Genomic DNA, 15,898 nt, shown 5'->3' with positions numbered 1-15,898 from the left:
TAAAAGATCAACTGTGACATGTGGTTCCATTCTTTTGTCTATGTAAAGCTTTATCCTTATGAATAGACACTTTAAATAATAATAAAAAAACAAACGATTTTTTCTTTTTCAAATGAGTTAAAATAAGCTCAAATTCTTTAACTAAAGAAAATTAAATTTAGTTCAAGAAATACTATTATCTTTTTCTTTTATAATTTAGTGTCGAAGTTTATTTTCTGTTTCATATAGATATTCATAATCTAATTAATACCTATGTGTTTAAAAAAACTATTAAATAGTCACCAAAGTTAACTAAAATAACTAAAATATTTTTTGTATTTCTATAGTTTGTTGAATGAAATATGTAATAACATCTCATTCTTTTCCGCATACAATAAATCCATAAGCATCAAAATTGAAACAATAGGAATTATAGTCTTCAAAACATTCCTTCAAGCGAATATTAGCAATACATAGACCATCATAAGCTTAGAAAATATTTACAATACATAAACCAATTAACGTAGTTTGAAATAAAAAATACATGAAAACAAGCATAGTTTAAGATACAAGTTACACAAAAAAATAAACCTCCACTTCAAAATAATATGAATTATAACATTCAAAGTGGTAGTATTCATGAAATGAATCAACTAGAGGTCCTTCCGGTTCACTCTCATCTACTTTGATAATTTGAGTTAGCACATACCGCAAATAGAACTAGATAATCGTAGGTGATATTTGTCTATGCATTTTGTGTTATTTTAGAAAAGAAATTTTCCGTAAGTACATTATTCACATAAATAAAATTATTCAACGAAAGGAAATTAGTCGATACAGCGAAAAAGTAACTGGTCATCACTTCGAAAAGGAATCTAATCGCCGAAAAAGATTTATTCGCCAAAAGAAACTATGCGTCACCGCCGTTTTGCGCGGGTAACGACTAGTGTGTTTGTCTATATATATATATATATATATATATATATATATATATATATATATATATATATATATATATATATATATATATATATATATATATATATATATTATTCAGACGTTAACCAAGTGCAATAACGGAACACAAGAGAGATTTTTTATTTTAGTTTAGTTTTTTGGAAAATGACTATAGTCGTTCAATGAAATTTTAAAAATACTTTTAAAGCTTTCAACATGAAATTTTTATATAAATACAATAAAACTATCAACCATGCATCTTTAATATCGAATAAACATTACTATGCATGCTTCTGACTTATAAATTAGTAAACTGAATTTTCTGGTTCTAGGAGCAAATCGATGCATCAGTTACATCCCTTTCTTGATGTCACCAAAAGGGAAGCACAAATACTATAACTGTTTTAGAATTTTCAAATTAAGGAAGTTCATATTAAATCCCAAGGTTACATTCCATCTTTTATATAGGTTCATGTTAAATTCCAGAGGTATATTTTGCCAATTATCTAAAAAACTAAAATTGACACACTAATTAATTATGAAATTAATTTGCTAACCATTCACATGACTGATGGAAACCAGTTGAATTACAATAAAAACAGAATAGTTCTAAAACCCGAAACAAACTAAATTTTGAGGAAAAGGGAGGCGGTTTGAAGTTAGATCCGTCCGTCAAGAGTTATGTCTGTTTGTTGAGCCTCTTTCCTTTGATCCTCTTGAAGTTGAGTCTCTTTCCGGTACCCCTCTTGTTCTTCTCCAACTTATCAATGTATGCTATCTCCAGCTCGTCAATGTGCACTGCATCACTTTCCACACCAATTGTGCAATTCTTTGTTCTTGTTTTCAGCTTCAACGAATCCTGCTTCATCTCCATTTTGCTTAACAATCCGCAATTCTTTGAACCAGGTAATGAGTTTTCTGGGAGCAGAGAGACCATGTTTTCTGAGGGGTCTCCTTTTTCGGAACCATCAAACCTATTTTGTGGGAGCAGAGGCCTAAAGTTTTCAGAGGGATCTACCGCTTCGGAACCATAAAGTGGATTTTCTGGGAGCAGACGAATCATGTTTTCTGAAGGATCTAGTACTGTTTCATAAAATGGATTTTCTGGGAGCAGACGAATCAGTTGTTTGGTTGGATCCTCCTCCCTTTGATAACAAAATGCACAACTTTTGAATACCAGAGGTATGGGTCGGGGTGGTGGAACTTTGTAACAGGTATAGAAGAAAGGATGCTCAAGTGCCTCCATAGCTGTCGGCCTCGCGGATGGATTCCATGAAAGAAGCGTGGCAATCAGATCGAGTGCTTCCAGGCTTGCTGATGGTAACAGCGAAGAAAGTTGGACACCAGGAAGCTGTGGGAATACAAGATAGTTGCTATTTACGATGCTGAATGTGGTTTCTGTTGGACTGCCGATCACACTGCAGATTTTATACATTTGATCTCCGTCATTTTTACCAGGAAACAGTGGGCGGCGTGTAAATAGTTCTGCCATGATTGCACCCATTGCCCACATATCAACTGAAGAATCGTATTCTTGCCCAAGAAGAACTTCAGGGGCACTATACCAGCGGGACCCAATATTATCAGTGGCCGGTTTGCCATTCATCTCATGAGCTAGACCAAGATCAGCAATCTTTATTACATCCTTGGAAACAAGAAGGTTCTCCGGTTTGAGGTCACGATGAAAGTAGCCGTTGTCGTGCATGTATGCCAGACCTTGAAAGATTTGGAAGCACAAGTCTCTGATCTCGTCCTCTGAAAAAGGCTTCTTCCTGCATGTCATACGCTCGCACAGACTGCATTCCATGTATTCCAACACCAAGTACAAACTGTCGTCTTCTTTGATGATTTCCTTGAGCTTTATGATGTTTGGATGATTCATCTTGCGCAGTGCCTTGACTTCTGTCAGGTTGATGTATTCTTTGGCCGAGTTGCACCTCATTTTCAGTTTCTTGATGGCAAACACTTCATCTGTGTGTTCATCCCATGCTCCCCAGACAACCCCATATGATCCACTCCCAATTTCCTTCAGTATTTCATACTGCTCCATTGTTTTCGATCTAGCTTTCTCAATTAAGAAAACACACAAACCAGGAAGAGGAACTCACAGAAACAATAGCTACGTATATCAACAACACATCACCTTAATTATAAAACATGAACGATGGAGGAAGGGGTTAAAGAAAAGGGATAGGGAACGAAGATAGGTGAATGGGGTAATTGGGTCGGCAGTCTATTGTGAATGTGAATGTAAGTAGGTTATTATTTATACTACTAAGTACTGAGATTTCAGATATGCAAGATTTAGGGTTTTAAGTTTCCATATATAATTATCTTACGGTTATACCTGACTTCATATTATATGACATGTAGGCACGGTTGCTTTGGCTCCAAACAACTTAAAAAATGGCTCCAATCAACTTATAGCTTTGTATAATTATAATTATAAATTTTATTTACTAAACTAAAAAATATCACTACCTTTATATTCGGCTATCTCCATTCCACACAAGTTTTATTAACAATTAAATTTTGTCCAACTTATAACATCTACATTTCCAACTTTCCAAATTTTAATCATAACCATCGTCATAATCTTTTAAATATGTCATCTGTTTTACACAAAAATTGTTTTATAAACATCGAAATATCTTATAAAAGTAACATATTATATTAATTAAAATCCAAATTAACTAAAATAACTAAAAAAAATCAATTTTAATAAACTTTAAGTAGTTGTTGTTGATTTAAAATGTACCATAAAAATAATACATAAAATAATTTATTCTTGAACTAGCTTGTATATTATTTTTATATAAATGAAAGCATTCTGTTTATTAGTATAACTTTGTTCCGGTTATTAACAAACTTGTTATACTTGTTTAAATTGTCGGTATCACCCCCAAGGTGCACACGCATATTCCATTTTTCACATCTAAAATCAAAATATCAAAATAACAACATACTTTAGATTTATATATCCCTTTATATTTTCTAAATGAAAACTCTTAGAATTTCTTTTGTTTTCTCATTTATCTACCAGAACACCCTAAATATGATTTGAATAGTATTCCATCATCCTCTTCAAATGACTAAAAGATCTAGCGCCACACACGCACATTACATTATATATACAACAAGAAGAAAAGACACGTAATATTTGCTTTTTATTTTTAGGGATTTGTGTTAAAAATGATATATTAACATCAATTGCAATTGAGTATACCTATTGGAACCTATGTTATGGTCTAAAGGTACAAGATCAACTATATAGCCGGAGGCATTAAGAACAAGAATATACATTGCCAAAAAGTATACAAGTAATTAAGTAAAGTTAATAAGAAGATGTATATCTTGTTCATCATCTTAAAACTGTTATAACACACTCTTCAAAATCGTACAACCTGATAAACAACTCAAAAGGTCCTACAATTAAGGACAAAAAACTAACCCCAAACAATACCTTTTGTATGAATTGCATAATTGCCTAATAAGGCCGTTTGACTATTTGTACTTCTTGGCCAAGTCTCCCACCAAGTTTAACAATACCTAACTTAAGAAAACATTTTTCCTTCCGTACATCATGTACACTTTCATTGTAAGACCATAAACCTAACGGTTTTGACTTCAAAGTTATTAGGGTGGGACTTTTCATCAAGTTAGCTGTCATTAGGCGTTACCATAATATATTGGATGCCAATAACACTTAATTCAACACCTAAATATCTTCATTCATGAAAACAATCTACTGATTATATATTAAAGAAGTAGGGTATCTGATGGTTGAATTTCATTCCTTCAAGCGATGAAAATGTGTATAATTTATACCTTAGAACGAATGATCTTGAGAAGCTACGCGTCAAAGAAGATCAAAGATAAATTTCTTCCTTTCAATTGTAAAACAATAAAATTATTTTTCTCTTAGCTTTCGTAAAGAAAATTGTATTTCTCAATTTGCTCTTGGTTGATCCACATAACTCAAAAAACCAACTTACGGTTTAATATCCTTATATACCTTCCAAAAATTGGTGTAACATACGTAAAAATTCATAAAAATTTAAATTTTTTCAACCAACCAAAAATCATAATTGTTTACATTGTTGTTTTCAAAAAAGTTTAAACATCAGAGTTTCTCATAAAATTACAAAACACAGCATGAGGAGGTGCATGATCATGTCTTTGCCTTCCCACGATCATCTGAGGTAACTGGAACATAATCTAAAACTATAAGCCCAAAGCTTCATGAGTTCCTCCAAAATACCAACAAAAGAAGTAGTACACACACACAATAATAAGATACTATGGGTCCAATCAACCATCAGGTTGGAATACCCTAGGTCCCTCAACCTCCAGGTTGGAATGCCAACGCACTATGGGTCCAATCAACCATCGGCTGGATTACCCCAGACCCTCAACCATCGGGTTGGAATGCCAACATACTATGGGTCCAATCATCTTCGGGATGGAATACCTTAGGCCTCAACCATCGGGTTGGAATTCCCCAACCTATTGGCTTACGCACAAAGCAATGAAGCCCTAACCACCAACCAAACATGTGCACGTAATACAGATAACCATACTATTAACCAGCCAACGAACAAATAAACAGATCTTATAGATCACTAAGCATAGCATCATCCTATCTTCCAGGATACTGATCTAACTGATCACCATAGCATAACATGATTAGTTTGTGTTTTAATCTTAAATTCAAAATTAGGACAGTTTCGTAAGCAACTGAGCTTGTGAAGGAACTAATCAATGAAATTAATACATTTGTTCGATTTTTACTGGTTTTCTACTTTGAAAAATATTCATTAAAGAGTTCATATAAAACAACGCGCTTGAGCTTTTTAACATTTTTGTTAGTCGAGATGGAGCGAGATTTGGCTTATTTAAGGTTTCTTTGACTTATAACAGGACAAATTCTAAAATACCCATAGTGGATCCCCATTCCTTGATGGAGATGGGGATGAGAGGGATATTTAATACGTGATGGTTATGTGAACGAAGATGGGGATTCAATTATGATGATGGGAATCCGATGCTAGGTATACACATCCCCGTTTCAAAACCTAGTCATGTGTCATGATGATTATATTATAACCAAATTGTCTAGATGGCAAGAGATTTGAGAAGTACGGTGATGCAATCATGGACTACTCAAGAGAAATATCATTACGGAAAATGGACAATATTGGATAAGATTTCCCACGCCATTTTTTCAAAACAAAATAACCCGAAAAAGTAAAAGCTCAAATCCATTGGAATTACCAACAAAATATTTATGTCGCCAATTTTGTTGGAAAATATTGGATAGGATTTCCCACTCCATTTTTTCCATGATTTTTTTGTTGGAAATCTGTCGGTATAGTATATTTCGACGGATTACCCATGCAACCACCGCAAGAATAAGTCATTTTCTAATTGTGAGAATCATATTGGTTGTAAATTTGTAATACCATTAATGAAATCCATATATATATATATATATATATATATATATATATATATATATATATATATATATATATATATATATATATATATATATATATATATATATATATATATATATATATATATATATATATATCTTACTATATTATTATACAAACCTTACTATTTGTAAAAATAGATTTAAGACGTCCAAAACTTTAAGCTTAAAGTACAATAAACCAATGCATATCGGTACCTCTCTCACTTATCTGTTTACATAATTATCTATTTTCATCACTTTTTTCTCTCCTTAATCGGCTTAGTCGGCTTACTGATGGCCAATTCAAAACACAAATCAAGGGAATATAGTTGCATTTATTTTGAATTCCAAAATTCACTAATATCTCGCCTTGTACTCTCTCTCATCTTTTCTCTCAAAATTCGAACGCACCGCCCTCCTTCTTCGTCATCAGTTAAATGTTAAAACCACCACCACATCACCTTCCGCCTAATGATGCCACCCAAGATATGTACATTCTTTTAGCAACATAAAAACTACAGACTACATTTCTCTCGCTAAACGCCTCAACGAGCTCTAAAAACTTCCAATAATAGCTGCCACCCTCACCGCCAATTCCAACCATGTATCTCCATCTATCTAAGGTTTTAATTCGAGAGTTGATGACTCATCTTCGCCGGCGCTGAAATTTTCAATTTCCCCTGTTTCAAAGGCTGCACTTTTACATGATTAGATAAAAAACAATTTGGGTTTCAACAAAATTTGATTAATTCATGTTTTTGTTTGTTTAATTTTACTTTGGTGAACAGGGGTTTACACCGTTAAAATAGATCCAAAACAAGCGAAACCTAAGGATTTCAGCAATGTCGTCGTCCCTGCTTCATCACCACCATTAGTTCATTAATATCTCCATCACTCTCTTAAAATCTAAGGATCTATGTGCCGCGACTTCATCCTTATATCCAATGTTAACTCCTCAAAGATTCGAAGGAGGTCTATCGAAGCAAGGTGCGTTTTCTTTAGTAGGTTATGATTTTTGGGTTTTGTATAGAACTGATTATTGATTAAACCCAAAAAATGCTGTAGGTGTCTTGATTTGAATCTGTGTTTGAAGGTCTGGTTTGATTTTTCTATGGGATTATGTTTGATCTGGTAACATGTAGTTCCTCTTCTTTCTCATGAATTTGGTTTCTGATTGTTATTATTTACAATAGCGAAATCAGTATTTTAACAAGTTTTTTTATATGTAGGATAAAGAAACAAGAAATAGAAGCAATGAAAAGAAAAAAAATTAACGGTTTCTCCTTCAGAGTCTCCCTATGTAAAATCCTTTCTCTCTCGGCCCTAAACCGCTAAAATCGCACCATGAAACCCCAAATGCCACCCTAACACCATGTGGGTCTACTATCTGTCTTAAACTTCTTGTTGTTTGTTGGATGTTTACGTCTATGTGCTTGTGTATGTGTGTATATGCCAAGGAATTGTGGTTATGTGTTTAACTTTGTATGTGTAGATTTTAGTATTCCATTATCTTTACAAATTGTGTGTTCATCTGTGTGTCTGTCAGTCTTTTTGTCATCTGTGAAGGGTTCAGGAATTTCAAGAAACCATGTATTACCTGGTTTAGTTTCAGAACCTTTCTTCATCTTTTTATTATTATCTTTTCTTATTTTACCTTCTCTGATCTTCACCCATATCTCACTTGAAAGTTTTCGTGAACACATGTAACTAAGGGCTCTTACTTTGCAACACTTAGCTGACCAACATGATTCCTATTAGCAATATTTTCAGGTGGTTATTGATATCTTTAGTTTTTTTAGCAGATCCCACCGTAAATGGTCTATCGAGGTTATGCTTTCGATAGTTTTTTTTTTGTGGTTACATTAATGAGGTTTTTTGAAAATTTCAAGGTTAAGGTTCATATTAAGCTCAAAATAAAAAATAGATGGGTGAAATAAGATAATAATGTAAGGTCAAGACCAAATTTTTATTGTTTATTTCAAAATTAAAGCAGTTGTATAAAATAAGATGTAATTATCTGGATGTAGGATAGATGGTGATCAAATAAAGTTGTGTACAAGGTGCGATGGATGTGAGAGTAGTGTATGGACTCTACAACATGTACGATATCGTAATAATGCTCCAATTTGCATGTTCCATAGCTCAGCCTTCAAAATTTGATTTCAATTTTTCATCCATCAAATGCATCCATAATGGTAAATACCTAAAATTTTGTCTCAAAATGGTCTAGGATCTAATTTTTCTTGTTTTCTCACATCTATACTTTTGCTTTCTTGCTGTTTCTATATTTCTTTTTTATTCCCTCAGGGCAAAGGTGAAAGATGACAATATCATCGTTGGCATGGATTGGTTGAGTCCCAATCATGAGGATATCCTTTGTTTCGAAAAAGCCATTCGTCTCAACCTTCCTTCGGGTCAAACTCTTGTAATCTATGGCGACAAACTTAGTTCCAACCTTCGTATCATTTCCTGCATCAAAGCTCAGAAACTCCTGCGTAAGGAGTGTATTGCATTCTTGGCCCATGTAATCAATGATAAGTAGGAAATTAAAGACCTCGCGAGCATCCCCGAAGTCTGTAACTTTCCTAATGTTTTTCCCGAAGAGCTTCCAGGAATTCCTCCTGAACGTCAGGTCAAGTTCCGTATTGACCTAATTCCTGGAGCTACTCCTGTAGCGAAGTCTCTGTATCGCTTAGCTCCACCAGAGATGCAGGAGTTATCCAGTCAACTTAACGAGTTGCTTAGTAAAGGATTCATTAGACCGAGTTCCTCACCCTGGGGAGCTCTGGTTTTGTTTGTCAAGAAGAAAGATGGATCCTTTCGGATGTGTATCGACTATCGCGAGCTGAACAAGTTGACTGTCAAAAACCGATATCCTCTTCCGCAAATAGATGACCTCTTCGATCAACTCCAGGGAGCCAGTTACTTCTCTAAGATAGACCTTCGATCAGGGTACCATCAACTACGAGTTCATGAAAGTGATGTGTCCAAAACAGCTTTCAGGACTCGATATGGACACTACGAGTTCGTAGTGATGCCCTTTGGTTTAACCAACGCACCGACAGTGTTCATGGACCTGATGAACCGGGTGTGTCGTCCTTATCTGGATAAGTTCGTCATTGTGTTCATTGATGACATTCTCGTCTACTCCAGAAGTGAAGAAGACCACAGACAACACTTGAGACTAGTGTTGGAGACCCTGCAATCCGAGAAGTTGTACGCGAAATTTTCCAAGTGCGAGTTCTAGATTCGGAAGGTAACTTTCCTCGGTCATGTGGTAAGCGAGGAGGGTATTCATGTAGATCCTTCCAAGATAAAGGCGATAGAGAATTGGTCAGCACCGAAGACACCCACAGAAATCCAGCAATTCTTGGGTCTCGCTGGCTATTATCGAAGATTCATCCAAAACTTTTCCAAAATCGCCAAACCTCTAACCACTCTAACACAGAAAGGTGTACCCTTTTGTTGGAGTGATAAGCAAGAGACCGCATTCCAGACACTGAAGAAAGCTTTGTGCAGCGCGCCTGTCCTGTCCCTACCCGAAGGGACAGAGGACTTTATCGTCTACTGCGATGCATCTACTCAAGGCTTAGGCTGTGTGCTTATGCAAAGAGGAAAAGTCATTGCCTATGCTTCTAGACAGTTGAAAGCACACGAGGTCAACTATACCACACACGACTTGGAACTAGGAGACGTAGTCTTTGCATTGAAGATTTGGAGGCATTACCTCTACGGAACCAAGTGCACAATCTTCACTGACCACAAGAGCCTGCAACACATCTTTGACCAAAAAGACTTGAACATGAGACAACGGCGATGGGTAGAATTGCTCAGTGATTATGAGTGTGAAATTCGTTACCATCCCGGCAAAGCCAATGTAGTAGCAGATGCCCTTAGCCGAAAGGAGAGTACAGGCCACAAGGTGAAGAGCCAGTCGATGACCATCCATTCCAATCTACCCATGCAAATCCGAGAAGCTCAGTTAGAAGCCCTCAAACCCGAGAACATGTCAACTGAAGCCTTGAGAGGAATGGAAAAGAAACTTGAGATCAGAGGTGACGGAGTCCATTGTTTCATGGATCGGATCTGGATTCCCAAGTCCGGAGGATTCAGAGAGTTAGTCATGGAGGAAGCACACAGAACCAGATACTCTGTTCATCCGGGCTCTGACAAGATGTACTTGGATCTCAAGAAATGATATTGGTGGCCAAACATGAAGGCTGAGATAGCTACATTTGTGGGCAAGTGTCTGACTTGCGCCAAGGTAAAAGTCGAGCACCAGAAACCCTCGGGTCTGCTCCAGCAACCCGAGATACCTGAATGGAAATGGGAGATGATCACCATGGATTTCATCACCAAACTACCCAAGTGCTCGAGTGGTTATGATACCATTTGGGTGATTGTCGATCGTTTGACAAAGTCATCCCACTTCGTTCCGATCAAAGAATCATACAAGATGGAAAGACTCGCTCGGATTTATATCCAGGAGGTAGTCCGACTGCACGGTGTACCTACGTCCATTATCTCTGATCGAGATAGCAGGTTTACCTCCCGATTTTGGCAGTCTCTTCAAAAAGCTCTTGGAACAAAACTAGATATGAGCACGGCGTATCATCCTCAGACCGATGGACAAAGTGAGAGAACAATCCAAACTCTGGAGGACATGCTTAGGGCATGTTTCATTGACTTTGGAAAGTCGTGGAATGCACATCTACCTTTGATCGAATTCTCATACAACAACAGTTACCACCCCAGCATTAGGGTTGCCCCGTTCGAAGCCTTATACAGTCGTAAGTGCAGATCCCCTCTGTGCTGGGCCGAGGTGGGAGATACACAGCTAGCCAAGAGTCGAGTCCCTGATAGTGCTCTCATTGGTCCTGAGATCATCCGTGAAACCACCAAGAAGATCATCCAAATACGAGAACGACTGAAAGCTTCACGTGATCGCCAGAAGAGTTACGCTGATAACCGTCAGAAACCACTAGAATTCCAGGTTGGAGATCGTGTCCTATTGAAAATCTCGCCCTGGAAAGGTACTATACGTTTTCGTAAGCGTGGGAAACTTAATCCGAGGTACATTGGACCTTTCGAAATCCTCGCCAGGATTGGTCCGGTAGCCTATAAGCTTCACTTACCTCACGAACTCAGTAACATCCATCCCGTCTTCCATGTTTCAAACCTCAAGAAGTGCCTATCCGATGAAACCCTAGTGATTCCGTTAGACGAGATTAAGATCGATGAAAACCTCAACTTCGTGGAGGAACCAATCGAAATCATGGATCGAGAAGTCAAACGTACGAAACAAAGTCGCATCCCGTTGGTGAAGGTTCGCTGGAATGCCAAGCGGGGACCGGAGTTCACTTGGGAGCGAGAAGACTCGATAAAACAGAAGTATCCACAACTCTTTCTAGATCCATGATTTGTATTGTCTTGTATCTTGTTTTGAATTTCGGGATGAAATTCCCTCTAACGGGGGGATAATGTAACAACCCGAAATTTCATATCACATCTTGTAACTCAATTGTAATCCAATTCGATCAACCAAATGTCGTTTCCAAATTCGTTTCCGATTTCGCCATTTTATTAAGTCATTATTTTGTGTTGACCTAAAATGACTTAATGGGTGTCTTAATGTCAATTAGAATCATTGTAACACCCCATTATAGTTATCGGAATAATTCTAGAATCGACCATATCGGGTCACGAAAAATTGGTCGGGTATGACCAAAAGCTTCGTCTAACGTCGGTATCGGGTAGAATTCCGTCGTGTCCAATTCCCGAGCACTATATAAGTGATTCTAAGCTATCATTTGAAGCTTTCGGCCATTTCTTCCATAATCACTTCCAACCTCTCTCCTCAAACTAGAATCAAAGGTCCAAATCTCAAGTTTAAGGCTTCAAATCTTTGAGGTAACTTCCCTAGCATGCTATACAACCTCTTTAGCCTTCAATTTGATGATTAAGTTAAGTTTTGGGACCAAGAACATGAGTTTACGGCCAAGGAGCAAGCTTGGGCCGTAAACTCCTCAAAATGGGGTTTTTAAGCCAAATTTACCCTTCCAAATCATAGTTGGGACTTAGATATGACCTTGAGGCTTGCAAATCTAGACTTAAAACAATTAAAACATGAATTATAAGGGACAAAAGAGAGTTTACGGCCAAGGTTTGTTCTTGGGCCGTAAACTCCTCTAAAATGGGGATTAAGTGCCTTTAAACATGTCCAAATGCCTTGTAACTTAACCAATAGCTTTGTGGTAAATTCTTGATCCATCTAAAAATAGTTTTGGGGTTTGAAACACATCAAAAATGCCATATATAGAAGTTTACAGCCTAGGAGCATACCCTTGGCCGTAAACTCATGAATCTTTGTCAAATGATGCATTTAATTCACCCTAAAAGCTTGGAAAAATTTCTAGAATCACATGTGATTGTTTTATGTACCAAAAACTAATTATTCATAAGTATAGGAGAGTTTACGGCCATAGAACATGCTTCTAGGCCGTAAACTCCTAAAATGATGTTATTTGATGCCTAAAATTCATACCAAACCTTGGAAAATTAATTAGAATCACATGTGATTGCTGCTTGTGCCTCAAATCAATTTTTCTTCACCATAGTATAGTTTACGGCCGTAAACTCCCTTTTAAATGATATAAATCCTTTCAAAACATTCCAAGGCATTTTAGTAAATCATTCCATCAATCCCCAAGTCCATTCAAACCATTAAACACACAAATTCACACCAACATGAGTTTACTGCCGTAAACTCATGTATGGGTGTGTTTTGTGGTTGTAAACTCATTTAAATGTTTACTTTTGGAGAGTAAACTCAAGTCCCAAGTCCCTAGTGCCAATACACGTCCGTAGATGTCACCCGGGTCACTCCAAACGCTCGTTTTGAGATGTTTAACCTCATTGGAGTGTAATGTCCCAATTAATTAGTGATTGTAAGTCTAATTAGTTATATATGGACATTATTATATTTTACATAGGGACATCACGAGTAAACAATCCCCGAACCACGTCTAGTATCCAAAAACGACATATTTCCGAGTTCGGTGAGTTCATACCCCTACCTTTTTCACTGATTTTCACTGTTTTCAGGGGGGAACACAAGCAAAGTACAAGGGTTCTTGTACTAAAAACTTATTTTCGTGTGTGTGTATTTCACAATTTATATGCTTTTAATACTGATATACGCAACTGATAATTGGTAGAACATACAGATCATATAAACATTTATTTTTGAAAATGGGTTTATAAACTGTTACGCTTTATATATTTCACAAATAGTATCCACATTTTATCAGTTAAAAGCATGACATTAGAACACATGAACAACATAATTTGTACACAGTTTTGTCCTCGGTAACATTCCACAGAGATATGCGAACGGAGGATTATCCTATTATTACTAGTAAATTTGTTATTCCTGTATGATTGGAGACACGTCCTCGGCGAAAACTCCATAGAGATACGCGAGTGGAGGACTACACCCGTAACCAGAATCTCTGGAATTTAGAGAGCGTGACTTGAGTGTATAGATCTATACGGGGCTGACTACCCCACACCTGGCTGCTAGCTACAGCCGAACCGAAATGGTTCAAGGGTGACGAAAGTCATAAGGATTGTGGACTACTTATTGCAACAAAGTTGTGGACTACTTATTGCTGCAGGTTCAGTCTATAATATGGTTATGGAACTCGCAACTAGGATAACAGAGATTTACTTATAGTAATAATAAACCATTTTACACACTTTACAGATAACCAGGTTTCGGTTTACATACTTTACATCTTTTACATCTTTTTCATAAGGTAACCAACATTCAGGAAAGTATGGGACTTTCCTGGGGAGAACATCAAACATATCATGTATACATCTTTTACATTGATGACCAACATTCAGGAAAATATGGGACCTTCCTAGGAAACCTTGTACATAACCATGTCTAACAGAATACATCTTTCACATCGAAAACCAACATACAGGAAAGCATGGGGCATTCCTGGGTAACGTATACATAACTAGAAAAGTGTAACCAACTAAATAACAATACATCTTTTACATTAATTAACATTCAGGAAAGTATGGGACTTTCCTGGGAATACACTGGTACATAAACGGAATAGAACAACGAATTTGGATAATTAAACTATACTATACATTTGTGAAACAACAACCAACTTTTAAGAAAATGTGGGATTTTCTTGGCGTGTGTTACATTTTCAGAAACAAAAAGGAAACATAAACATTTTCACAAAACAAAACTACTTATGAACTCACCAGCGTTATGCTGATTTTCAAACCGCTTGTGTTCTCAGGTCAATGATAATACAGGTACCCGAAGACTTACTTGATCCAGGAAAGTGTGCGTGAAAGGCTCGTTTGTTTTGTTCATATCTATACTGTTGGATTAGTGTCTAAGTCCATAACTATTTTGGTATGTACTTGACCCGATGGTGCATGGTCCTTTTGGGTTGCCTTCACCAAAGCAAGTTGATTGGAGAAATAAATAGAGAGAGAGAGGTTATTATGATTTATTAATATGTTATAAGAATAATATATTAAAGGAGAAATCATATTTGTTTAATTAATATTGGTCAATAATTAATTAAGAATTAATTTTGTGATCAAGTGTAATTAATTAAACTAGAGGGGCTGAATTGTAATTATGTGATAGTTACAAAATAAGGTAAGGATTATCTTATATATATGGTGAACGAATTTGAGGTGTAAATCTCTTAGAATTCGACTAGGATAAGGATTTCTAGGACTTATCTTATGGTTGCTTGGTGGACAAGCAACTAGATAAAGATAAGGACTAAAACCCTAATCTTTACACCTATATAAACCCCCTAAGGCATAGGAATTCGTGTAACCCTTCCCAAGAGGTCCTAAGGACGAATTCTAACCTCCCTCCTCTCTCTTTATACCTTCTCCACTTGCTTATGGTGTTTGTAAGCCATTAGAGGAGTGACACTTGTGACTCTCAGCCTTCCAAGGTCAATTCAAGGAGGAATTGGATTGTTATTGCTATATAACAATCAAGGTATGTTCTTAAACCTAATTACATGTGAATTCTGATTTCCATATGCTAGAATTAGGGTTCAAAGTCTTGGATTCAAAGTATGTACAATAGAGAAACCTAGATCCAAGCATTAGGGTTTGTATGAGCACATAGGATGTCTTATGACCAAAACCCATCAGTGGTATCAGAGCCATGATTGGTTTCTATTGTATTGATGCTTGATGTAACTGAAAATCGTATTTTGGCCTCACTGTTCGACATGACTCGGCGAGTCACTCTTGGACTCGGCGAGTCAGCCCTACTCAGCGAGTTCCAGAGGGTGACTCGGCGAGCCGGTGCGTCAGACAGTGCTTATCTCGAGATTTCTTGCTGTTTTTGCATTGGGATAATTACCTTATCATGTTAGATTAATATTAATCCGATTATATGATATATTTGACTATATTTTTAAT

The 15,898-nt window shown here is 36.5% G+C and overlaps 1 protein-coding gene across 1 annotated transcript; it reads right to left on the bottom strand.

Moving 5' to 3' along the window:
* Positions 1 to 1,615: 1,615 nt before the first annotated feature.
* LOC111921060 (cyclin-dependent kinase F-4) lies at positions 1,616 to 2,986 on the bottom strand. Its single transcript, XM_023916650.1, has one exon. It carries the CDS (start codon positions 2,984 to 2,986, stop codon positions 1,616 to 1,618), a length of 1,371 nt encoding a protein of 456 aa, XP_023772418.1.
* Positions 2,987 to 15,898: the final 12,912 nt, after the last annotated feature.

This window comes from Lactuca sativa, chromosome 5 (genome assembly GCF_002870075.4).
Source record: "Lactuca sativa cultivar Salinas chromosome 5, Lsat_Salinas_v11, whole genome shotgun sequence".
NCBI lineage: Eukaryota > Viridiplantae > Streptophyta > Magnoliopsida > Asterales > Asteraceae > Lactuca > Lactuca sativa.
Note: the sequence above shows the minus strand (reverse complement) of the source record. Positions and strands in the feature narration are given on the sequence as shown.